The following is a 26,347-nucleotide window of genomic DNA, read 5'->3' as shown; positions in this document are numbered from 1 at the left end:
CTTAACTCAATGAGAAGAAAGAGGTGTACTAACAGTGTTTGGACAGGATATCCTGTCTGCTTTTTGTACTATGGATAACCACTAAGAAGATAACAATGTACAGTGTATTGACGATCAAAACTGTCCTATTAATCAGCTGTGAAACTGTCTCATTCATATTTATTTCTCAATTAAAAAAAAAAAGAGAAAAAAAATCTGTGGTCCCTCTAGGGGGCTGCTAAGGATGGATGAGAAACGTGCATGCTGGGCGTATGACGTTATTTCATCCCATCCGCGCAAAACCTTGCGTTGTTATTTCCATTTTGTAGGTGAATCAGCTCAGGCCACACTCTGAAAAACTCCTCCGAACCGGGGATTGAACTCAGGCCCTGGTGCTTGCCGAGCAAGTGCTTACTCTACTGAGCTATCTCCCCAGCCCTCCTCCGACCTCTCTTTGATCTATACCTACTCTCTAGGATCAAGGACTTCCTGTCCCTGGCTTCGAATGTCCTCTCTCAGTTCCAGATTAAATGTGTATGCTCACTTGTGTCTGAAGCTCCAGCTTGCCTCCTCCCTGGCCATTTTCATAGGGACACCATGTAGCCACCCCAAAGCCAACAGCTCCAAAAGTGCACCTCTGATTCTCCCTCCTAAACTGGGTCCCCCCGCAGTCACCCCATCTCAGTAAGCAGAAGCCCCATCCTTCAGTGGCTCAGGCCAAAGCCTTATTAATGTCTGGAGCCTTGTCCAGCAGCAAGAACTAGGCAGTGCACTTGGAGTGAGACTGAAAAGCCTCCAGTACTAAGGCCAAGAAGATCCAAACTTATACTGAGGATACTGGGAAGACACTGATCTTCCTAGGGTCTCAGGTCCAGCAGAAGGGTCTCAGGTCCAGCATGGCCTTGAATTCTCTATGTAGTCCAGGCTGGCCTCAAACTAGTGATTCTCCTGCCTCAGCCTCAACACTGAGCCAGAGAGGGGCAAGTTGAAAGCAGCGCTCTAGAGAGATTAACCCTTCCTGTGGCATGTGTCGGATGGGTTTCAGCAGGGAAGGGCTGGCAACAGGCAGAGACTATGGCAGAGATCCAGGGCTGGGAGCAGAATTGCCCTGCGTCGGTGGTGGGCAACTCCCAGGTTCTGAACGTGAGTCAAGGAAGGTGGAAGTAACTTGACCTTCCTGAGGCCCAGCTGTCAGTACCCGGTGAGTTAAGTGATACCAGGGAAAGCAGGGATAGGTGTTGGCCCCTCCACCCTCCTCCTCTGCCCCAGCAGACCCCAGGCTCCTCACCTGCAGGCTCAGTGTGGCTCGGTCATACTCGAACAATCGGATGCCTGGATTGTTGGCTCCATTGACTACTCCAACCAATGTGGTTTTCCACGGGGTGACCCCAGGGGTGAGGAACATGACGCTGATGGGGGAACCTTTGGGGAGAGAGACAGCAGGCATGAGAGGGGCTGGGGAGCAAAGCAGGCAGGCGGGCTGGCAGCTGCTCTGCGTGAGTACCTGCATCATCATAGAACATCTTAAAGCTGTCAGTGTGCTGGTGCCCAAAGAACTGCCCTGCTATGACACCATGGTGCTTCTGGACCACCTTCAGGTACTCTTTGTTGAAGCCATTCCGGAACCACGCCTTGTTCCGTGTCTTCTCGAAGAAGCCCGGGGGCACGTGGCCAATTATGTAGACCTGCAAAGAAGTGGGGCCTCGGGGACTCAGATCCCCCAGTTCCATCTCAAACCAATGTGCCATAGCCTCTGCCTGCCACCTGGGGAACATTTCCTTTCCGCTTTAGAAATCCTACTGCTACCCTCAATCTAGCTCCACCATCATCTCCTCCACAAAACCCCCTAGAACCTTCCGAGACTATCTCCCTGGACAGCCTGGGCCATCTATGCATTACTGGACAGTGTACACCATGTGGACATGGATGTTCATGTCTTACACTGCACAAGTCACTCAACTGACAAAAAACAAGGCACTTAGCTACCAGGCTCATGAGCCCCAACCATGAAACCCTGCTGGGACATGGTGAACAGTGTGGGGACTCAGTGTGTGCCAGTCTTTGAGGAGCTACCTGCTCAGCAGACAGATAGCCACCCAGAGGCCAGGCACCCTCACCTTCTCCCCGGCTTGGGACGCATTGGTCAGCACACGATCCAGCCACTGGAACTGCTGGCTGGGGTCAGTGATGTCTGCTGTGAGCCGATTGTTGCTGTAGTAGAGATTGGTGTTGAGAACCACTATGCGGCCCGCGCTGCTGGGACCCGGGAACGTCTCTGAGTAGAAGGCACCTAGGGGGTCACAGCCAGGGAGACCATGAAGGTGGTCTCTGCCCCCTACCTCACTCTCCCACCTTCTCCTTCCCTGGAATCTTCTTTTCCCACTTTCCCCTTAGAAAGGACATCCAGGGGTCAGAGCAAAGGCTTGGAACAAGGCTGCCTGGGTTCAATCCTAGCTCTATCCCTCATTAGCTGTGCAAGAAAAGTTACTTCACCTCTCTTTGCTTCAGTTTCCTCGTTAGTACAATGGGAAGAACAGTGATGTGTGCCTGCCCATCTAAATCCATGCCAGTTGTGTTCCACTTGGCCCCAGAAGCTGATGCATTCAGACTAAATCTTCAGGCACTGAGGCTTGGGTTTCTGGGTGGACTTAACCAGTGGGGAGTCCCAGTAGCACAAGGCCAAGGTAAAGGAATAGAGCCAAGCACTCGGCAGGCTGGCCATGGCTCTGGACCAGTGGTTCTCAACCAGGAAATCTCTCCCTCAAGGAACCTGAAATGCCCAGACATTGCATGTGGTTGGAACTGGAGTGGTACCAGCACCCAGTGGATGAAGGCCAGGGATGCTGCTAAACCTATGGCATACCAGACACCTTGCAGCTCCAGATATCCACCTCAATCCACCATGAGCTTAAGGCCCCTGATCCTTCTCTGGTTTGCTATGAAGAATCTAGTACCATGCTGAGGGTAGTGGCTGGCACGGAATAAACTACTCACCATTTGTACTGTGGGGTTAAAAGCATGGGCATTGGAATCTGACCCATATTCTGCTCCTGTTTTGTTGTTGTTTTTCCTCTAGTACTGGGGATTAAATCTAGAACCTCATATGTGCTAGGAAAATGCTGTACTGAGCTACATTCCCAACCTTTTTTTTTTCTTTTGATTCAGGGGCTTACTAGTTTGAACTCGTAGTTATCCTCCCTGTCTTCAGCCTCCCCAGCACTGGGATTACAGGCATGTGCCACCACACTTGGCTTTAGGGCAGCACAACATGTTCAGGGTTCCAGAGCTAGCAAGACCTGCAGTACTGGGAATTAAACCTGAGTCCTTACTGGTAGGTTCTGGCCCTAGTATGAATTGCCAAAATCATTATGGTGGTCATCTAATATGGCCGATGCCCTTAAAACAAAAGCTCATCTTACCCAGGACCACCTCCCCCTTCTTCTCCAACTCAGCCCAGGGTGCAATTTCCTTTCACCCTTCCCGCCACCTCAGGGAAGACCCCCAGTTTCTCAAGTATACCTAAACATCTCCTTCAAACTCCACCCCTGGCGAAAGGCCATAAAAGCCTCAGCCTCCCTTTGTCCAACTCCAGAGAATTCCTTATCTTCCCTAGATTCTCTCTGGGTCCTCTATGATAATAAAGCCCCTTTCCCTTTTTTGTTCTGCCTGTTTCTCTGCTGCATGGGTCACCTGAAAAAACCCCTATCACTTACACTTCCCAAGAAGACACACAGATCATTGAGCTATCTCCCCAGCCCATCCCCAGCTTGCTTCAAGATTTTATTTGAAGACAGGGATTCACTAAATTTGCCAAAGATAACTGCAAATTTATAATCTTCCTGCCTCAGCCTCCCAAGTAGTTGAGATTACAGGCATGTACTGCCACAGCCAGCTGGAGTCTACCCTTCAAACTACCTTTGCTAAACTGTATGATGTTGGCCAAATGACTTGGGTTCTTCAGGCCTCAATCTCCTAATCTCCTAATCTGTAAAATGGGGGCCAAATCATCCCCTACTTCAAGGGGTTACTGTGAAGATGAAGTTAGATCAGCCCCTGGCATACAGTAAGTGCTTTGCATAGCGGCAAATGGTGTTAGTACCTTCTTTGAAGAGAGCAACAGACTCATTATTAAGCCAGGGTCTCCACATTTCTGCTACCTGGTGGTAGATATTGTTGCTCTTCGCTGGGAACTGGCTTTTAGGATGAAAGTCATGATTTCCCATGGCAGCATAGACTTTAGTATCTGGAAAGAAAAGACATATGCTTAAAATATTCAAGGGGGCCGCGGATGTAGCTCAGAGGCACAAGCACCTCCCTGGTAAGTGCAAGCTTCCCCAGTCGAGTACTTTTGTTGTTGTTGTTGTTGTTGTTGTTGTTGTTGTACCGGGGTACTGGGGATTGAACTCAGGACCCTGTGCTTGCCAGGCAAGCACTTGAGTTCGATTCCTTTTTTTGTTTTGTTTTATTTTGGTTTGGTTTTTTTCGAGTTTGATTCCTGATACCCAAAAAATAAAATATTTAAGAGCCCTTAGTTGTTTTCAGTTGGCCAGGGGCCATTGGAGCTAATGCAGAAGTGGTAACACAGATGAAGAAAATACAAAGATAAGCAGAAAACCACATTTGATAGGATCTGACTGCAGTTTGCATTGACCTGGGAGTGAAAAGCAGAGAATTGCCTGACTCTGGTCCCTAACCCCATTCCCAGGAGAAAACTCCCTGTCAGAAAGGAGGCCTCAGATGGAAGGGGACACTAGGGGATCCAAATCATTCACCATTATCCACTTGGTACTTAGTGTTCCATGTCCTTGCTCATTCTAGGCCCATCCTATGCTGAAGAGGGGGTCTGGCTCACTCAGGAGATCTCAGAAGTTCATCTCTTCAGTGCAGTCAATGGACATTTTATTAAACATCTACTGTGTGTCCAAAGAACTTGTGGTGCAGTGGGTTGACAGGACTGAGTAATTACAGAAGTGAGAGCTGTCACAGAAAGGACAGGGTCACCTGTTGTGGAAGTAGCAGAGACCAGTAGGGCTCACAGTGGCCTGAGAAAGCGAGCAGGAGGTGCGGGGAGCCCAGCAGACTCATCTCCTCCTTGTAGCAGGCTTATTCCTGCTTTTATTTCAAGTTCTGTGCCTGGCACATTCAATAAATATTTGACAATAAACAAAAAATGAAATAAAGAAAAGAAAAGCCTTCTAGTGCTCAGAGCTATCTATGAACTTGGGACATCTTGGGTGATGAACTTGAACCAGCAGGGGAGGCTTGCTGGTTGCCAGCTGGAAAATAGCTCTAACAAGCCCTCTGTTCTACCTACAAGCCCTGGAAATGCTCAGACTCTGCCAGTGTAGGAGGCTGTGGAAAGCTTTGCTGAGGCTGCCTGGGAAACCCTTACTTCCCTAATGTAAACAGCAGCAGCCAGGTGTTTTTTTTTTTTTTTTGAGACAGGATTTTACTATGCAGTTCAGGCTGGCCTTGAACTCACTTTGTAGCCCCAACTGGCCTCGATCTCACAATGATCCTCCTGCCTCAGCCTCCTGAGTGCTGAGATTACACATGTGTGCTGAGGGCACACACATGACCCTCAGCAGTCATTCTGAAAAAGCACCAATCCCTGAAGTTCCAAAGGCAAATAAGGACTTGCTCCCTACCTCCCAACCCCTGCCCCGCCTTTTTTTTTTTTTTTTTTTTAATGCTGTTGTATGCCAGGGTCCTTACAAACATAAGCACCCTGCAGGCATGCTCTGCTATCTTGTCCATTCCATATCCCCAAATGGGTGGGCCGGCCAGATAGCTCAGTGGATCAAAGCGCCTGCTTAGGCAGACCCAGGGGCCTGGGTTCAATTGAGACTGGGCGTGGTGATACACACCTGTAATCCCAGCCCTTGGGAGGCTGAAAACAGGAGGATCACTATGAGTCTAATCTCCATAGTGAGACCCTGTAGACCCTGTAGACCCTGTCCTAAAATTAAAAAAAAAAATTTGACATTGACTCATGAATGGATTACCCTGTTTCATTTGCATAACAATGCAGAAGCAAGTACCATTGTTTTCTTTTTTTCACAGGAAGAAAATAGAAGCTGGATGCTAGAATGTGGCAGGGTGAGAGTTGAGACCAGGATTGGTTTTGTTAGCAGAGGGGGCTGGCATTTCTGTATCCGTATTCTCAGCCATTCTACCATGCAGGACAAGCAAGATCAGTGTTCAAAGGGGTTGATGGGTAATGCGGGAGGGCCATGGGCACTACCTATGATATAGTCCTTTCCTCCCCATCTCTTCTCTCTTTTTTCTTTTTCTTTTCTTTCTTTCTTTCTTTTTTTTTTTTTTTTCAGATCCAGGGATTTAAACTCAGGCCCTTCCACTTGCCAGGCACAGGCTTATTCTGCTGAGCTATCTTCCTGGCCCCTTTTTACTGTAAACTGTTGAAAGTATTCTGCTTGATCTCTTTCTTTCTTTCTTTCTTTCTTTCTTTCTTTCTTTCTTTCTTTCAGCACTAGGGATTGAACTCAGGACCTTGTGCTTGCCAGGGAGGCACTTATGCCACTGAGCCAACTCCCTAGATCTTTTGTTTCTTTATTTTTTTTTCTTCCTGACCTGTGTTGTTATAATTCTCAAATAAGATAATGCCTCATTTCATCTCTTCCAAATTGGTATCTCTTTTTAAAATGTATTTAATACATAGTCTATAGGGTCTCACTACACAGATCAGACTCATAGTGATTCTCTGTTTTCAGCCTCCCAAGAGCTGGGATTACAGGCGCCTGCCACCATGCCGAGTCTCAGTCTCCCTCTCAGCACCCCAGGGCCAGTACAGCACACTGGGGATTGAATCCCAAGTACTGCATTCTAAGCAGGTGCTTTATAGTCTGCTGAGAAGATTGGTATCATTTTAATCATTTTAATCTCTGAATGTGAAGTGTGTCCTCCCGATGTGGTCATGAGAAAGCCATGTCACTGTTGAACTGGCAGTACTTTTTTCTTAGCAGTAGACAAAATAATGCTTTTTATAGCCAATGAATATTAAGAAATTCAGTAAATGTGCCAGTGTGACATACACTAAATCTTGTAATTTGTGTGTGTTAAAGTATCATTAATAAAGCAGTTTTCTTAGCCATTCTTTTGCTTTTATTCCAGAAGCTCCGTGTGGAGCAGAGGAAAGAGCCCACAGTTGGACCTGTGTTTGAAGGCCTCCCTGGGAAGGGACATGATGCCCACTGCTAGGGTGAGGAAGGAGAGAGCCCTGGCCCTAAGAAGCGAGCTTTCCAGGAACTTCAACAAGACCAGGCATCGCTGGATGGGAGATGCTGCATTGCCTTAGAAAACTGAGAAGAGGGCTGGTGAGATGGCTCAGTGGTCTAAAGCATCTCTTTACATGAGTTGGCTTACAGGAAGGGGCAAAGACGGTAGGAGTGTCAAGTAAGAGCAGCACTCAGATTAAACTTGGCCCCCAACTTTCGTCATGTAACCTTGGCCTGACTTCAAGACTCACATTCCCTAGCAATAATGGTGCCAGGCATGGTGGCACACAACTGTAACCTAGCACTCAGGAGTCTGAGACAGGAGGATTGCTGCATGCTCAGGGTCAGCTTGGGCTACATAGTGAGTTCAAGGACATCCTGAACTGTATAGGGAGACCTTGTCTTTAAAAAAGAGAGACTAACAAGGCAGTAGATATATGCAGCAATTAATACCATTATTTCTTTACAATATTGTTATTCCATATCTGGGTTCTGGGGACCCAACTCCCAGACCATTAGAAAGAGCAACAGTAGCAGAACTGGAAGAGGTGATGGGGGGCAGCCTGCTCAGGTGCCCAGCTGGCAGCCTACAGGCCTGATTCAGACCCCAGGACCCTGCATTTGGCACAGCTCACTTAAAAACATGCTCAACGGCACTATAGAGGGCAACAGACCTCTCCTCCCTGTTGTGTCCCGTTAAGCCACTGTCCCACTCACTCCCACCCCCTGCCCGCTCCTAGAACAGCACCCTAGCTGGAAATCTGCATCTCTCAGAGGGCCTTATAGCTAGGATGGCTTCGGGACAGCAGATGCCAATGCCAGGGCCAGAGAAGGACACGGGGACTGTGTGTGCACCCATGTAAAACTTACACGGGGATGCCCATGTATAATTGGGGACTCCACCAAGAAGGCTTTGGAAGGCTAGCATTAAACAGGGAGAAAGACAGGCTGTGAAAGACCAGGCGTTTGGGAGCCTGTGTGTTTCCACAGGCTGAGGAGCTCATGGGTCCCTTGAGGGGTTTTCAGTAAGGTCAGAAATGCTGGCTGTGAAGCCCCTGGAGTGGGACCTGGCCAGATACCATCCTTGTCATTGGTTTCCCTGCTTCTGCTGTGCCACTGTGCCAGGCACCACGTGGGGGGACCAATGGCAGAGCCTCACCTGGAAAGACCTCCCTGATGAGGCCGGTCAGGCGCCCCACGATTTCCAGCACGGCCGCCTCTCCCAGCTTCTCGTCAGGCACATGTGGAGTGTCATCGCTGCAAAACACCACCAAGCCAGTTTGGGACAGGCAACTGGGAAGGGAAGCAAGAAGAGGCAGCCGCGCAGGGGGAAGAAAGCTGTGAACTGGGCAGCAGGCCTGTGAAGGGAATGGCCTTTCACAATGTCCACTGAGATTCAACAGCTGTGGCTGGTTGTTAGCCTCTCTGAGCCCCTATTAGCTCATGTGGAAAGTGGAAAATAATGGGGACCTGCTGATTTTTTAGTATTGTGAGACTTCAAAATAGGAGAATTTTTTTTTCATTTTTATATTTTTGGTACAAGGTCTCACTACGCAGCTTGGACTCATAGTGATCCTCCTGTTTTCAGCCTCCCCAGTGCTGAGATTACAGGTATGTGTCACCACACCCAGACTTGGTTGCCCCTCAGCACAGCGCACCCTGGGGTCAGGGCTAGTGCAGCATGCAGGACAGGGGATCCAGCCCCCGTCCCTGCACTTGCCAAAGCAGGCGCTTAGTCCACTGAGCTATCTTACCGGCCCAAAAGAAGAGAAATTTTTAAAAATTGATTAAAAAAAAAAAAAGAATGAATGAATGAATGAATGAATTAGCCGGGCATAGTGATGCACACCTGTAATCCCAGAGAAGCTAAGGCAGGAGGACTACCATGAGTTCAAGGCCAGCCTGCTCTACAGAGTGAGTTCAAAGCTAGTCTGAACTATATAGCAAGACCTTGTCTTAAAAAAAAAAAAAAAAAAAAAAAAGGAGGGCCAGGGAAATGGCTCAATAGAATAAGCACTTGCCTGGCAAGCACAGGGTCAGGAGTTCAGTCCCCAGTTCCACAAGAAAAAAGAAAAATCTTATAAATATATATATAGTCAGTGTTATTATTGTTGTTATTTATTTTATAAAGAATAAATAACATTTAGCTCATTGTTCTAGAGCCTGGAAGTCCAAACGCCGAGTGCAGTTTCTTGCATGGGCTCCCTTGGTTGAAGCCCATCATGGCTGCACATTTGTAGGTCTCTGTGTTGCTGTTACCATTTAAGGAGCACAGCTCTCAAGTTCAAGGCCCACTGCCAAGCCCCCAGGGAGCTCAGGGGCCAGAAGCCATTTCTGAAAGCTGCCTCTTCCCTCAGAGGCAACTGGAGCTGGCTTCAGGGTTCAGGTCTTCCCTAGGGCAGACCCACAGCTTTTTTGCCTCTCGCACAACTGACTTCAATTCTTGGGCTCAACCTGAAAGTGCTTAGCAAGGTGAGGGAGGGAGAAGAGAACACCGGTGGGGAGGGTTTAGGGATGGGTAGAAGTCCAGAAAACCTAAATCCTGAGGCCTCTGCTGGTCCAGCCCAAAGGAGGCAGCTGCTACACAGGTACTCACCCAGGGATGGTAACTAGTTTAACCACTTACTAGTCCAATTATTTAAATACAGGATGACAAAAATTGCATATTTTTTCATTAATTTTCATAGGATAATATAAAAGGAAATATGAAAATGAGAGTGTTATTAAATTTACTCCACACAGGAATCGATTGGTTGGGATGCCACCTGCCCAAGTGCACTCAGGACAGTACCAAATAAACACCCTGCCGAGTGTCAGCTCGGGGCAAACTGCTAAGGGGTGATGGGCAATTTCAGTGCCTGACTGGCACAACTGCTGAGGGAGGACGCACGCTGGCTTTCTTTGCTGGCTCTCTTTGTGCTGCTATGGCTTGAACAGGGTTTCAATGAATGGGTCTGTCCCCTGGGGTTTATGTACTGGAAACTTGGTCCCCACGGTAGTGATTCTGGGAGGCAGTAGAACCTTGAAGACTGGGGACCTAGAGTGAGGTAACGAGGTGGGGTGCGAGGTAATGAGGTGGGGTGCACTCTGGGAAAGGATTGCGGTCGTTCCCCCAGGAGCCGGGCCAGTTCCTGGAAAGTAAGTGGTTGCGAGTGAGCCTGGCCTCTGAGTCTCCTCTGGCTTCCTGCCTTGCTGTGTGACTGCTCTGTCCCTCTCCCCTGCACTCCTGCTCTGGTGCCCCCTGTCACGTGGGCAGACAGCCAGAAGCACCTCACCAGAGCCCAGCACTTGCCAGCCTTTGGATCTCTAGAACTGTTCATTAATCTTTCTTTTTCTGTCATACTAATGTCATACATTAAACCCAGGGCTTCCTGCGTACTAAGCAGGTGCCCCACCCCTAGATATCTGTGCTAGATAAAGGAGGCAACCATAAAGCCAGGATTGTACTGCAGGGCACAAGGCTAGAAAAAGGTGGGGCCAAAATTTGAAAGCAATCATCCTGGCCTTAGGGCACAATGCTGATACCTAGATTGGGCCCAGAGAGGAGCTACTTAGCCTTGTTGACTTCTTGGGACAAGCCAGGAACCAGAAGGCAGGAGACAAAATTCCAATTTATTTTCTACTTTCAGGGATCTAATTCTGTCTCATAGAAAACACATTCAGGCTGGGCATAGTGGTGCACACCTTCCAACACTTGGGATGCTGAGGCAGGAGGATTGCTGTGAGTTCAAGGTCAGCTGGGATACAGAGAGTTCAAGACTAAACTATATAGTGAGACTGTCTGCAGGGGAGGAAAAAAAGTTAAAGAAAACACATCTACTTGTTTTTGTTGTTTGTTTGTTTGTTTGTTTTGTGTGTGTGTGTGGCACTGGGGATTGAACTCAGGACCCTCAGCTTGCCAGGCTAGCACTCATTCTACTGAGCTATCTCCCCAGGTCCCAACATGAACTTTTTTTAGGTTTTCCTCAAAGGAATTGTTGCAGCTCTCTCAGAGATGTCAGTTTTCTTCTTTTTTTATTTTTTTAAACTTTCATTTATTTATTTATTTGGTACATGGTCTTGCTTCACAGCTAGTGATCTTCCTGTCTCAGCTGCCCCAGTGCTGGGATTACAGGCACGCACCACCACATCCGATTTTGGGGGCCTGCACAGCTCACCTGGGGTTCTGGCACCTGCACAGCCTGCGGTACCAGGGATCGAACTCAGCTCCTTGCACTTACCAAACAGGCGCTTAGACTGCCAAGCTATATCTCCAGTCCCCAGTTTTCTTTGTAAGTGAAAATTTATAAGGGGTCAAAGAGATCATGGAGGAGCTGGGGAGACGGCTCAATGGAATAAGCACTTGCCTGGCAAGCGCAAGGGTCTGAGTTCAATCCCCGGTTCCACCAAGAAAAAAAGAAAAAGAAATTCCAAGAGATCATTGATCTCATCCAATGCCATATAAATCTGCAAAATCTCAGAGGTTTACAAGAAAAACTGTGCATCAGTGAAAGAAATGTGAATTCCCCAAAGTCTTTCTAGAGAGATCACATCTTTCAGCATATTACCTACTCCACCAGGACCTCCACTTCAGAGAAGTCAGGGGCTTCCCCAGCCAAACCCTCCAGGGAGTCAGTGCCCAAAGTCATGGAGTCAAGCTCACCCTTTTCTTAGATTGATTCGTGAGCCCAAAGAGGCCCAGCCTGTCCATGCCTCTCCAGAAACTTTGCCACATTTCTAAAAGGTCCAAGTTTGCCTTCTGCCAACCACAAGGTCTGTTATGGCTTGTGTCCAGATGTCCCCTGTGTGCTCATAGGAGGGGCTTTTTCTGTGGTGGTTGAATCCAGGGTGTGTGGTACTAGGATTATGGGTGTTTGACAACTAAATTGGTTTAGCATAGTTCTGGTTGCGGATAACAGGAAGGTCCAATAGGCTTGAAGCCTAGATGGAAGAAAGGAGAAAGGGAGGCTCAGCGCTGCTGCTGCTTGCTGCCTCCTTGCCTTCCCTGCATGGACTGCTTCTCCTCTGTGATGCCCTCTGCCGTGCCAGCCTGCCTTGGAGCCAGCCAAATACAGACTCAAACTTCTACGAACGGTGAGAGAGCAGGAGGGACCAGAGTAACGAGAGGGCAAGTTCCCAGGAAGGTGAAGGCCGAACAGCACCATTCTTGGAGAGAAGAAGAGATCGAGTCTCTGCCCTGCCCACCTTCCTTGGGTGCTCTTCAGGGGGCGCTGGCAGCCCAGGGGTGGCCAGTAGCTGATCATGACAGTTATCATACACAGCCCTAAGGGAAGTGGCTCCAGTACCCATCCCCAGCTTAAATTCAGAAGCTTCTGTATGTTCCCCAACCTCAATGAGGGCTGTTTTCTTTCTTTCTTTTTTTTTTTTTTTTTTTTTTGGTGGTACCAGGGATTGAACTCAGGACCCTGTGCTTGCCAGGCAAGCACTTAGGCTACTGAGCTATCTCCCTGGCCCTTAAGGACTATTTTCAGAGGTGGGAACCCTGAGTTTGTGGGCAGTCTTTGGAATCAGTCAGGGTTGCTTGGGTAAATTATATAAGTGCTTGAAGCAGGTCCGATAGGAGGACTAGAGAAAACAAAGAGGGTGCAGACTCCCAGCAAAGGGAAGCTGCCACCATGGCCGTTCTTACCCTGTCCAGAGGATGAAGTCTGGCTTCGGCTCAATCTCCTTCATGGCATAGATGGAAGAGTTGATGAGAGCCCACGGAGAATCACAGAGGTAGTCACCCCAGGGGCCTGCATTGTACACTAGCTGGGAGCCGGCTGAGGGACACACTTGTAAGGGGTCTTGGGATACCGTGTAATTCGGGTCAAGATGCAGGTCGGAGATGTGCCAAAACTTCCCTGCATGGGGAGAGAGAGAGACCCTCCTTCAGTGCTGATTGCCCTGAGCCTAGATGAGGAGGGGCCCCATGAGGGCAGGGGAGTTGCACAGGTGACTCAAGGTCTCCTCTAGGTGCCTAGGTTCAGGGAAGAGAGCCCACAGCCTGGCCCTGTCCAGGAAGGCCCGGAGCAGAGTAGAGGACAGCTTTGCTCGGTCCCTGCCCATCACCCATCCCTGCATCTGCAGCAACAGCAGCAGCAGCAGCATGAAGGATCAGGCTGTGTAGACCCTCCAGGCACTCTGAGCAGGGCACAGGCTTTCAAGCAAAGGTGACAGAGTCTAGTGGTTAAGTGCTCAGCCCTGGGGCCACATATGAGTTATGTGACCTCAGCCAGGCTAAAGCACTTCCTGCAATCATCGCTACAGCAGGATCCTGTCAAATGCCAGTGAAATGTATACAAAAATCTGACCTGGGCAAGGCATGGTAGTGCACACCTGTAATCCCAGAGCTTGGGAGGCTGAGGCAGGAGGACCACTGTGAGTTTGAGGCCAGCCTGAACTGCATAGTAAGACCCTCTCTCAAAAAGACAAAAAAAAAAAGATCTGAAAGGAGATCTTGCTGGTATCAATGAATACCAACAAAAATTTGGGGAATATGTGCATGAATGAGACTCCAAGAACCAGACCACAGGAAGGAGTACCATTTCCATTAGGGGCTGAGTTTCTCATGTGGATGTCCATACTCATGGTTCTAGATTTAGGATCACGGCCGGAGCAGCTGGAAGCTGCCCCGATTGCTTAAGTGGTTGACCAAAACCTGGACTCAGCTCCAAAGCTAGGCAAGCTGAAATGTCACACACCTCTTGGGAAAAGGACCCAAAGGAATAGGCAAGACATTTGTCGTGATGACCCAGCACAGCAGCCAGGCACAAGCAGGTTCAGTCGCTGTGTACTGCCTCTGCACTCCGAACCCTATTTCTGACTAAGATGGTGAATTTCAGGATTTCCTCACCCTCCACCATTGCTGTCACTTCCTCCTCCACTTGCTGGGTCACTTGGTCAGCATCTGTCACCCTGAGAAGCTGAGGCTAAGCCTGGCAGTCTTGGCTTATTCTGTTGATTTCAGGGCCTCACTCATGCCATAGAGTTTTGGGGGTTTTTTTGTTTTTGTTTTTGTTTTTTTTTCTGGAACTGGGGATTGAACTCAGGCCTTTGTGATTGCCAGGCAAGCGCTTATTCTACTGAGCTATCTCCCCAGCCCCTAAGCCATAGAGTATTGAGTAGCCCCCAACACTCAGTTCTTTTCCTCCCAAATGTTCTTGCCTGCCTCTCCTGACCAGACCTGGTCTCAAGAAAGGATCTGAAACTTGTTCGCAGTAAGATACAAATGACCGATTAAGCAAACTGAGAGGTTTTGCTCACTGTCCCTGTATTACAGATAAGGATACTAAGGTTCAAAGATCACATGGAATTGTGGTCGGATCCTCTCCCAGGGAGATGTGATCGCTGAAGGAGTCAACATCTTAGTAGGTGGGCAGAGCCAGGGGCTGCCAGGCCCCAGGATGTCTGGGTCACACCTGCACCCAAGCCTCGGGCTGGGACAGCAGAGTCTTTGTCTTCTCTCCAGGGTGAGCTCCCCTCACTTCCCCAAAGGCTGTGGCCTCCAGGAGGCTGTTGGTCAACTGACCACAGACTGAGTAGTATGACATCAACCAGTAACAGACATTTCTCTATTCTAGAGACTCCTGTCAGTGGGCAGTTTCTAGCCAGTGTGTAGAACTGAAACTGTGCGGCTCCCTAATGTTTCCGGGTGGTGTGTGTGTGTGTGTGTGTGTGTGTGTGTGTCTGTGTGTCTGTGTGTGTCTGTGTGTGTGTCTGTGTGTCTGTGTGTGTCTTGAGGGCCTGAGTCCAGAAACAGCCAGGATAGTAGAATGAACAGCAGAGAACACCAGCGTCCCTGCTGATCGCCCTACTTCCTGGGGTCCAGTTGCCTCACTGTTGACCTCAGATGCCGCGGTCTCCAGAAGGTCACTTCCTTGCCACCCGGTATTCCCCACATCACCAGGTGGCTGCTTGCTCCTCCTCACAGAAACCCCAATGCAAAGGTCACCTCCTCAGAGGAGCCTTCCCTGGACCCACCCCAGTCCATCTGGTCACTGGTCACAGCCTCCCATTTCATATCCTTTGGAGATGAATTATCTTGCTGCTTTATCATCCTTCCTGTGTACCATGACAACTCATTCAAGCCCAGAGCCTGTTTTGTTCTTCTCTGTGTCAACACCTAGAACAGTGCCCAGGGTGTGGAAAGGGCGCCATATGTGTACCCCCACTCTGGGGAGGTCAATGAGAACAGGAAGGCTGTAGCAGGCACCTGGGCCTTCGCCTACTTCATCGATCCAGCCATTCCACAAGGTGGAGATTGTTTTTCATGCTAAGGATGGAACCCAGGGTCTCTATATCCTTTGTACCACCCCCTTTTATCCACATAGGGTCCAACTGTGTTGCCTGTGGTGTCCTCAAACTCCTGGGCTCAAGCAATACTCTTGTCTCAGCCTCCTCCTCAATTGATGGCACCACTGGCACATGACACTGTGCCCAGCTGAGGTGGGGATTCTTATGCTCACTTGACAGATAAGGAAACTGAGGCTCAAACCTGGCTTCTCTGACTGCAAAGCTGAGACATAGTGTCGCCGTGCCTGCTGGGGAAGTGGCTACTGTAATAGAAGTATATTATCCATCCACAAAAGAATTAGAGCCACAGATTTCTACTGAGCTGAACACAGATGATAGGGACCCAGGCCCTCCACCATGGAATCCAGCACTAACTAGCATGTGTTAGAGAAGTCCTGGGCACCAGGATCCTGGAGGGATGGGGATCTTGTTTCTTATCCAGGCCAAGGGACTTTGACCACCCAGTTGGTCTCACTGGGTCTACAATTATTGACACCTTGCCTGTGCTGAGAATGTCATAGGAGGCGGTGACTAAGAAAGAAGCCTTAGAGAAAAGTCTCAACATACCCAACTATGACCTACAACTACTCCCGGTTCAGGAGAAACATGGACAGGCAGTGGGAATGGGCTACACTGCTTTCTAGATCAAATTTCACCTTGTTCTCTCCTCTGTAGAGGAGAGAGAAGCCTGCAAGAGCCCTTTTCATTGGTGATGACAGACACAAGTCACAGGCCTAGTAGCTTTGCTATGCCTACAGAAATATCTGCAACCTGAAAAAAAAAAAAAAAAAAAATACATTGACTACGAAAGTGCAGGAAAGAAACTGTGTCGTGAAAATCACGAATTTCTTTTAAAAGCAATACTAAAAAATTCATTAAAGGGGCTGGGGAGATAGCTCAGTGGAATAAGCACTTGCCTGGCAAGCTCAAGGACCTGAGTTCAAGCCCTGGTTCCCCCAAAAAAAAAAAAAAAGAAAAGAAAACAAAAAATTCATTAAAAACCTGGCACACATCTGTAATCCCAGCACTCGCTCAGGAGGCTGAGGCAGGAGGATCGTTGGAGTTCCAGGCCAGCCTCGGCTATATAGTGAGACCTTGTCTTAAACAAAAACAAAAACAGCTCACTAAGTCATATATGATACGGGATCATTTTACTAAGATCAAACTATGTCTAGTTAAGGACAAGAGGAAAACTTAACTGTGGCCAGAGGTGAGCTCCTCAGTGGCTGGAGAAAAGAGGAAAGCACCTGTCATTTATTCAGCACCTGCTGAATGCCAAATGTTAGCCCAAGCGCTGCATCTGTACAGCATGATGACAACATTGTGAAATACTTTGTGTCACCCTTGGGCAACACCAGGGCAATCAGTACTGTCCTTTTGTGTTTTTGACTCTTGCCAAATCAAGAAGGCACTGTGAGTGGAAAGAACCAGAATGTTCTGACAAGTGTTATCCAAGGAGCACCAGGAGGCGAGTAAGATGGCATTATCTCTAGGGACTTTTCCTGCCAGTACCCTGAGTCAGCTGTGCCCTGGATGGCAGGTCACACAAAGAAAGAGCAAAGGATGGCACCGCTCTGTTTATAAACCCCACCCTGCAATAACTGGGTGCGGAACAGAGCACCACGGGCCCCTGGGCACTGCCCTTCCCGGCGATGGCTTGCCTAGCGCATCTCACTGGACCTCTTGGAAGGCCCTGGTGTTAGACGCTTGCCCCTGTGGGCTTGCTGAGAGATGGTGTCATACAGGAAGTATCCCCCAGGCATTCGGCCAGCCCACACTCTTTCCCTTCGCACACACGGGGTGAGATCTGCCGAGGGGCACTGTTCCTCAACGCTGGGATTTTTCACCCTCTGTGGAATTTTCTGAGAGGCACTTTTGCACCCAAGTATGCTTCTTGTGGACAGCTCCATTGCTAGTAAGTCGCAACTAATTCTCCTTCCCTATTGGTCTTTGTAAACCTCATCTCTCTTTCTCTTTCTTTTTTTTTTTTTTCTGAGAAAAAATGTATATATTTAGAATTTGGGGGCTGGGGAGATGGCTCAGAAAAATAAGCGCTTCCCTGGCAAGCGCAAGGGCCTGAGTTCAATCCCTGGTTCCACCAAATATAAAAATAAAAAATAAAAAATAGAATGAGCCAGCTGGACTCAGTTTGCATCATAATCGGGAGCCAGCTGAACCTATGCCTTCTTCTCTCCGTCAGGCCTGATTAAGGTACTGACCTTGGCAACATCGATGTCATAGAGCTTCTTCACAGCTTGTTCGATTTGGTGCTTATTGGCTTTGACATCCACAATGGACACGAGTGTGTTGTTGTCCTCAATCTTCTTCATGGCTGACTCTGTGGTCAGGGGGAACTTGACGATGGCATAGTGCTCAAGCTTGTTTCTCCTGGGGGCGCTCTTCCCAGGGTATTTGGGCTGCCTCCGGAGCCGCAGTGTCTTGGGACTGCGGAAGGTGGGCGACGTTCTTATCTTCTTCTTTTTGTGGCTGTGGAGCCTTTCACCACGGCCTTCTTGGCCTTCAAAGCTTTTGCTTTGCTTTCAGTGCCGTCTTGGTAAAAAGGTTCTGTAAGCCTCGTCTCTCACAGGCCACCCCCGGATGTCTTCTTTGGCCTCTTGGCAACTTGCTCTCCTCACCCATCACAACTAGGCTCTAGACAAGCCCTACATTCTCCAGCTGTGCTCCTTTTACAGTGGCAGACCTGGCATTCACATTGTTCCAGGGCAGGAATTATCACAGTGTGCGTTACTCTGCTGCCACCAGGCAGTGTGGCCTTGGAAAGCGCTAGACCCGCATGTTTGTCCCTTAAGCTTTTATAGCACTTTACTGCACACCTGCATGATCTCACTGAACTATACATTTTCATGATCATGTATGGTCCCTATTTTCTCGATAGGTCACATCAGAATTCAAAGGCAAAAAAAAAAAAAAAAAATTTCAAAGGCAGAACCATCAGAGGACCTGGGTTTCCTGGCTTGAAGTAGAAAGGACATGCATGAATTTTGGCCTCAGGGAAATCTTTTGAGGGTCTCACTTTACAGTTCAGGCTATAACCCCAGTTTGTAACTCTCCTGCTTTCATTTTCCCAGTGCTGGGACCATAGGCCTGCTTCTACCGAGGTGTTCCTGAGGAGAGAAGAGGGATGTCATCATTCCCCTTGTGCAGGGAAGGGAGCTGAGGCTCAGGCCAAACCCTAAGGGAGACAAGTGTTCTCCCCTGGTGGATCCTGCTCCCTCAGCCCTGCCCAGTCTTAGGGGATGGCTTTCTTACCGCAGTGACCGCCTGGAAGAACCTGTCTGTTTTTTTGCCATCTGAAGCTGAGGAATAAGTGGAGACTTTTGCAGGGCATTTGTGTGGGAGGAGAAGCCAGGAAGTTGGCGCCCCTCCTAAGCTCCTGGCTACGGAAGCTGGAGGTAGAAGGCAGCTTTGTGCAAAGCTGGGTGCTGTCTAATTGGTGTCTGCACTTCTGGAAGACCCAGGACCTGAACAAACTTGTAGGTGTTGTGGTATGCTTTTTAAATGCTTTTGCTTTTTTTTTTTTTTTTTTGCAGAACGGAGGATTGAACTCAGGCCCTTGTGCTTGCCAGGGAAGCACTTATTCCACTGAGCCATCTCCCTGGCCCTATTGCTTTTGTTTTAAAATGATACGTAGAAGGGGCCAGGGAGATAGCTCAGTGATCTAGGTGCCTGCCTGGCAAGTGCAAGGACCCAGGTTTGATTCCCAGTACAGCTCCAAGCTGGTCACTGATACTGGACATAATGGTGCATGCCCGTGATCCCAGCACTGGGGAGGCTGAGACAGGAGGATCACTACAAGTCTGAGCTGTGTAGAACCCTGTACCAAATAAATAAATAAATATTAATAAATAAATAAAATTATACATAGGAGGTATACATTCCAGCAGGTCTGGAGAAAAAGACAATATCTATAAAGCTCACTGTCCTGAGAACACATGGAAGAGCATAAAGCTTACAGCTGCTGAGCAGACTTTAACCTGTCACTTCTTCACTATGGGGCAAATGTCTGAGTCTCATTTTCCTCGTCTGCAAAATGGACGTAATGATAATGTAATGATACTTTACAAGGGCTGTGAAATCAAACGGAGCTGGGCACACCAACAGTCCTAGGTATCTGTGAAACTAAGCTGGGAGACTCACTTGACCCAGGTGCCCAAGACTCGCCTCTGGGCAACACAGTCTCCAAAAAGAAGAAGAAGAAAAGAAAAAAAAAAAAAAAACCCACACCATTTTTTCCCTTTTTTTTTTTTTTGGTACCAGGAATCAAACTCTGGCCCTTGTGCTTGTCAGGCAGGCGCCTAAGCTGCTGAGCTATCTCCCTGGCCCCCTCCCTTATATTTTTCAAAACAAGTTGTTGTTGTTGTTGTTTCAAAACAAGTTTTAAAAGGACAGCATAAGTCAAGCACTTAATACCAAATCTGGCCCATTCTAAGCGCTGAATGAATAGGTGTAAACTCTTCGTGCTATTTTCCTCAGTACTACGTGACCGATGGAGTGTATTTGGACAGCCTACGTTCCTGTCCGGGCTCAGACACCAGATGTGCACCCCTGAGCTAGTTACTTCTGTAAAGTTCGTTTTTTTTTTTTTTTTTTTTTTGTGGAACCAGGAATTGAACTCAGGCCCTTGTGCTTGCCAGGGAAGCGCTTATTTCACTGAGCCATCTCCCCGGCCCCTACTTCTGTAAAGTTCAATCTAGAAAATGGCAATGACAGTGCTTCGCCTGGCTGTTGTAAGAGTGCTAGATTCCAGCCCGAGTACACACTGCTAAATTATCACGGCCCTGGTTCAACACGGCCGAATCCCAAAACACAACAGCTTTCTTCCCAACGGCTTCCTCCGGCTTCCCCGCCCAAGTCCTGGATGCCTTTCCCGCGCAAACGAGGGCGCCCCCAGTCAGCTCTCCGTGTGTTACTGAACCTGCCCCTCAAACTCCGCCCCTACTACAAGTCCATTAAATCTCAGCCTTCCAGTCCCAGGTGAGGATCACCGTGGGGCAGATTCCTGCGTTCTCCTCAATGGCAACAAAGGCCTTTCCTTCTCTTTCTTTTGCTTCTGCTTCTCTGCAGCGCCAAAAAAACTGGCACTCTGTAAAAATAATTTATGCAGAAATTCTCGCAGTGCCTGACACATAAGTCCTTAGAATTTTTTTTTTTAATTTGCTGTATTGAAACAAAGTCTTAAAACTTTTCTACCAGATGGTTATGTGCGGGGCCTGACGGAGACCCCAAGGTACCCGGCTTTCCATGCTAAAACTCGGAAAGTTCCAGGTGAACCTGGAGGAGCTGGGCGCTCCCCCTTGATCACATTACGACTCTTCCCCGGACAACAGCTCAATCAGATCGCAGGATGACTGCCCAACACCTGCCAAGGACGCTCCCCTTTCACTCCCCAGAGCAGCCGCCGCCCCGCCCCCTCTGCCACCCCCTCCGCCCCGGCCCCACGCGCTCCCAGCTGCTCACCCGCACCTGCGCGTCCGAGCACCTGCGCGTCTAGGCATCTGCGCGTCGGGGCACCTGCGCGTCCACCGCTGCAGCGCTCGCGCCCCCTCTGTCGTCTCGTGGAGTGATCCCCTGACACCCACACACCCAGGAGGCTCTCCCTCACCGTGGCCTCATGACTTATTAAAATGTCGCCTCGCTCTCCTCTGACCACCCAGGACTTGCCTCCTCCCCCACGCCCCTTACTTCCCTATTCTGTTTTCTCATTTTTCCGGAACACTTCTCTCCTGGAATATGACACATTTCGCTTATTTTCATGTTCTATTTGTTTCTCTGCTAGCGAAGGAATGCTCAGTGAGGGCCAGGACTTTGTTTTCTCTGCCTTCTTCCTGAGTGCTAGAAAAATGCCTGGCACACAGAAGACCCCTAACCAAATTTATTTTGTGGTGGGGATTGAACCCAGGGCTTCGTGTGGTTTACCACTGATGCCACTAAGTTGTGCCCTCAGCCTTGAACCCATATTTATTTTAACTCACTTTGTGAACCTGTCGTGCCACACTTTTGTGTGCCAAGCCCTTAGCCAGGGTCCTGCCCGCGGGCAGCTCTCGCCCCTCCTCTTGGCTTTCAGGCTCAACAGCACCCTTGGTGGTCGTGGTCACCTGGCCGTCCCCACTCCCCGTCTCCCTGCCTTGCCAGTTTCAGCGGCATTTGGGGCTTTCGGGGAGTTGCTTGCAGAAGCCCCGGGCAGAGTGCCTAGCACAAAACAAAGCCATCCAGGTCGCCCGGCCCCCCTACCTGGTTCAGCACTGGAAACGCCCCAGAGGGCCAGGAAAGTCAGCCACGAGAACAGCCTCATCGTCGGAGCGCCACTCCCGGCGGCCATCGGTCCTCTGGAGCCGGGCGTCCCTCCTCCCTCCGCGCCACAGGTCTCCCAACAAGTTGCTGCAGGCCACGTGCCTGAGCGGGACTTCCTGCTACCTAGGCGCCAAGTGAGCAGGGGCGGCCGGCTCCTCTTTTTCCACTTTCCCAGCAGGGTGTGAGCTGCTGGGCTGTGGAGAGGACCTTGGAACAGCAGACCTTGGAACACTTCAGTACAAGCCGCACCTGTCTTCCCAGGTGCTGTGTGTTATTAAAAGAGCCTTTATGTTTTTATCTTTTTGAGATATGTATGAGAATATCAGAGTGATCTGATCCCTGTAAATTTTTTTTTTGTTTTTTGGTTTTTTGATTTTTTTTGGCAGAACCAGGGATTGAACTCAGGCCCTTGTGCTTGCCAGGCAAGCGCTTATTCTACTGAGCTATCTCTCTGGCCCCTCTGTAATTTTTTTTTTTTAAATCTTATTTATGTATTTGGTACTGGGTCTCACTACCGAGCCAGGGCTGGCCGAGCATGTGGTACTGGGGATCAAACCTGGATCTTTGCACTTGCCAGGTGGGTGCTTAGGTCACCAAGCTATCTCCCCAGCCCTGGTCTCTGTAATTTGCTTCAAAATACTCTGGCAGGAGGCTGGGGTCTGTGGCTCAATAGTAGAGCACTTGTCTGGCAAGCATAAGGCCATGTGTTTGACTTGCTGAGCCCTAAAAATAAACAGACACAAATAAAATAATCCAGCAGGACTGGGAGGTGTCCAACCAACAACAGCAATTGCCAGGAAACTCACCCCACCTCTGTCACAGAGAGGCAAATAACAGCTACTTTCCAACTTCCTGTAGGAAATGACGGGCAATGACCATGCCATTTAGCTGGCCCTTTGAGATGCTAAAACACAAATGAACCAAATCTTGGAATCACATCACTTGTTCATGCCAGGAGACCCGCAGCGGGGAGCTGGTGGGACCCAGTGATCTGCCCTTAAAGAGGCGTGAACAGCCACTGACTGGCTTGCAGCTGAGCGTGTTAGGTGAGATGAGCCCTATGGAGGAGTGTGACTCAGCCTGAGGAAGAGAAGAGGCTTCCTGAAGGAGTGACTCGGGTCTAATCCCAAGCATGTGCCTGGGCTTATGCACACCTGTGTGGTGCTAGAGTGGTCTCGCACTAGCCAAGCTCTCCACCACTGACCTGCCTAGTATTCATGTACAAGGTGTCAAACAGGACAACCAGGGACGTGGGTGTCCCAGGCAAAAGCAGCAGCAGCCAGTGAGGCAGAGATGCTGGAGCCTCCCAGCTGGGCTCTCAGCAGGGAAATAGGCAAGAGCCAGGCTGGGCTCACTGGGGTGAGTTCAGAGGTGTGCTGGGTCATTGAAATGTCTTAGTGAGGAATGGCCTGCACTCCATGGGAGGTGGCTTTCTGGAGACAACAGCAAGGAGCCTGAGGTCAAAAAGTTGTCATAACCCATTTTGTGTCTTAGTCCATTACCCCAAAGCATGGGTAATTAATGGGGAATACAATTTTTTTTTTTTTTTTTTTTTTAGTGGAATAGAAATTGATTAGCTCCTTGTGGCAGCTGGGCGGCATGAGGTCCAGTGCTGACTGATTTGGTGTCTGGTGATGCCGTTCTCCCCAGATGGTACTTTGCACACCGCATCCCCTGCTGGTGAGAAGGAGCGACGCCTCACATGTCAGAAGGCCGATGGCAGCACAGAAGATTAACCCTACCTTGCAAAGGGCTCACCACAAAGACAGCTGTTTTGTTTTTGTTTTTTTTTTTAATTTACGTATTCAGTAATGCAGTTCCGACTTGAAGTGATCCTCCTCTTTTCATCCTCCCCAGCACTGGGATTACAGGGGGGTTTTTTTGTAGTTTTTGTTTTGTTTTGTTTTGTTTTTTGCAGAACGGGGGGTTGAACTCAGGCCCTTGCACTTGCCAGGCAAGCGCTTATTCTACTGAGTGTTTTGTTTTTTCAGACAAGATTTTGCTATGTAGCTCAGGCTGGACTGAACTCACTATGTAGCCCAGGCTGACCCCAAACTTGCAGTGATCCTCCTGCCTCAGCCTCCTGGGAGCTGGGTAGTTAGTTTACTTGATATATAGAGAGATATAGAGATAGAGATAGAGATAGAGATAGAGATTTTTTTTTTCAGTTCTTGGATTTGAACCCAGGGTTTTGTGTGTGTGCGAGGAAAGTACCCTGCTGTCACCTGCTAGCAAGGACTCTTAGTCACATGGAAGGTGGGAATCAGAGCCTGCTGGTCATCGCTGTCCATTCCCCTCTTCAGAACCCTGAAGGTCCTTGTATGGCTTTCTGAGCTGTTTCCCATTGGCTGAAGGGCTTTGCTCAACTGAGGAGGAAATCACAAACTGGCCACGTGCAGCTCTGAAGAGTATTAACTTGCTGTGTCCACACTAAAAGTGTTAAGTGCCAGCAGCTATCTGCTCTGCTTCCTACTCAGAGACAGCAGCTGCTGGATGACTCAGGGGCTGTTCTGGTCCTGAGGATGGTAGCACCAGCAATTCTTTGGTGCTCCCAACATTCTCTTGCCCACCATGGTCAGGGTCATCAGCACAGGCTTTTGGCGCAGGCAGCTTTATGCCTATAACCCTACCACTCTCAGAGGCTAAGGCAGAAAGCTTGCAAGTTCAAGTCCCACTTGGACATTTTAGCAAGACCCAACCTCAAAATTAAAAAATAGGAAAAGGACTGTAGATATAGTCAGGTGCAAATCCCCAGTCCCACAAATGGGGGGAAGGGGCTATGTTAGGCCTTACACTACAGCCTAAGGAGAAATAGCGCACAGACTGAGCCCCATAATCTGTACAGGAGGCTGCTTGCACAGGAATAGAGGTGGGCTTGTACATGGGCAGTGCCAGACTTTCTGTCTGATCACAGGTGAGGATGGGTCCCCTCCAAGACCTGAGTCAAATGGGAAGGTGTCAGCAAGGCTGGTTGCAGTCCAAGCAAGCCTGGGACACCTGAGGTAGCCGAGCAGGCTACAAGGCATGTAGAGTATCTGCAGAAAAGAAAAATTAAAAATGAAAGATCCGGGGCTGGTGAGATGGCTCAGTGGTCTAAAGCACCTACTTGGAACAAGCTTGGCAAAGCACAGGGACCGCGGTTCAATCCCCCAGCACCACATGCCAGCCAGCCCCGCCCCCTGGTGGGCTGAGCTGGCCACACACACACAAACACAAATAAATACAAATTAAAAAAAAAAAAAAAAAAGAAAGATCCTTTCTCTCTGTTCTCACTACCCTGAGCTATACTCCTAGCTCTGGATCTTTTCTTAAAAATATATACATATTTAATTTTTTTATTTATATATTTAGTACAGGGTCTTGCTACACAGCCCAGACTTGTAGTGATCCTCCTGTCTCAGCCTCCCCAGTGCTGGAATTACAGGAGTGAACCACCACACCCAGTTTTGGTGGCCCACATGGCACGTCTGGGGTTCTGGGCCTGCCCTGGGTCTTTTTAAAACCTTCTTCTGAGCAGGGAACCTTGCTCCTCTTCTATAGGGGAAGGATGTGGCACAGTGTTAGCAATGAAGACAGCCACTGTTGGGCTTTTGTCCTCTGATCTCCTAGACAGGACAGTGAACGCGAGAAGGAGCACCTGTAAGAGAAGAGACCTGGCGGGTTCAAGGCAGCAGAGGGAAGCGGCCAGGTGCTAAACTACCAGCTGCTCAGACAGAAAGTCCTCAGACACTGACTTGGGTTCTATGAACCTTGGATGTCTCGTTTCAGGCCCTGGGCACACTGTAATGAACCAGAAAAGCTTCCACCCTTGTGGAGCCTACACTCAGCAGAAAGACAGGCATCACCCAGACAACCAACACAGCTGGGCACAGCTGCAGCAGAATGCGTGTCGCTAGGAACAGCACGGGCCCTCGAGTGTATCAGCAGGGGCCACAAACCACCAATGACTACAGCTCCTTCTCTGTTTGGGGCCCTGCAACGTCCCAAGGAGCAGGAAGGCATCAAAATAACCATCAAGCCAGGCACCGTGGGGCACGCCTGTATCTCCAGCACCTGGAAGCTGAGGCAGGAGGATCACTGAGAGTTCAAGGCCAGCCTGAGCTGCATAGTGAGGCTAAGCCATCTGAGCAGGCACTAAAGTCACATCCAAATTCCGGCTAGACGAGGAGAGGTGGAAGTATGTGTGTGGGGCTGTTCTTTCAAAAACCTAAGTTTTTAAAATAAATAAATACCTCAGCTTTTGGGGGTCTTTTTGTTGGTTTATTTTTTAAAATTTTCATCTTTAATGAAATGATTTTGGAATAATGTACATTTCCATGACACCAGCACTACAATTTTCAGAGTCACAGTAAAATACACAGAATTATATCTGTAATTACTGAGTGCCAACATTTCAAGCAATAATTTCTGTTACACGGCAAACAAGATCAAGAAAGCAACCATTAAACAAAAGAGAGCCATAGCTTCAGACAAGGCAAATCCCAGGCTAGCATAAGAGAACAGCCACTGCGGGCTGGTGAGATGGCTCAGTGGTCTAAAGCACCTAC

General features: G+C 49.0%; 1 protein-coding gene across 1 annotated transcript in view; it reads right to left on the bottom strand.

The window, feature by feature from the left end:
- Smpdl3b (sphingomyelin phosphodiesterase acid like 3B) overlaps positions 1–21,934 on the bottom strand; it is a 24,291-nt gene extending 2,357 nt beyond the window's left edge. The window contains exons 1-7 of the mRNA XM_004642965.2: positions 21,741–21,934; positions 12,844–13,057; positions 8,374–8,471; positions 4,079–4,222; positions 2,097–2,269; positions 1,484–1,664; positions 1,268–1,401 (exon numbers count right to left, since the gene is read on the bottom strand). Coding sequence (XP_004643022.2) covers positions 1,268–1,401; positions 1,484–1,664; positions 2,097–2,269; positions 4,079–4,222; positions 8,374–8,471; positions 12,844–13,057; positions 21,741–21,828 — 1,032 coding nt within the window. The 5' untranslated portion in view covers positions 21,829–21,934. The remainder of the gene's footprint in view (positions 1–1,267; positions 1,402–1,483; positions 1,665–2,096; positions 2,270–4,078; positions 4,223–8,373; positions 8,472–12,843; positions 13,058–21,740) is intronic.
- Positions 21,935–26,347: the final 4,413 nt, after the last annotated feature.

Source organism: Octodon degus, unplaced genomic scaffold (assembly GCF_000260255.1).
Source record: "Octodon degus isolate 3935 unplaced genomic scaffold, OctDeg1.0 scaffold00163, whole genome shotgun sequence".
Taxonomy (NCBI): domain Eukaryota; kingdom Metazoa; phylum Chordata; class Mammalia; order Rodentia; family Octodontidae; genus Octodon; species Octodon degus.
The sequence above is the reverse complement of the archived record's forward strand: the minus strand, read 5'-3'. Positions and strand labels throughout refer to the sequence as shown.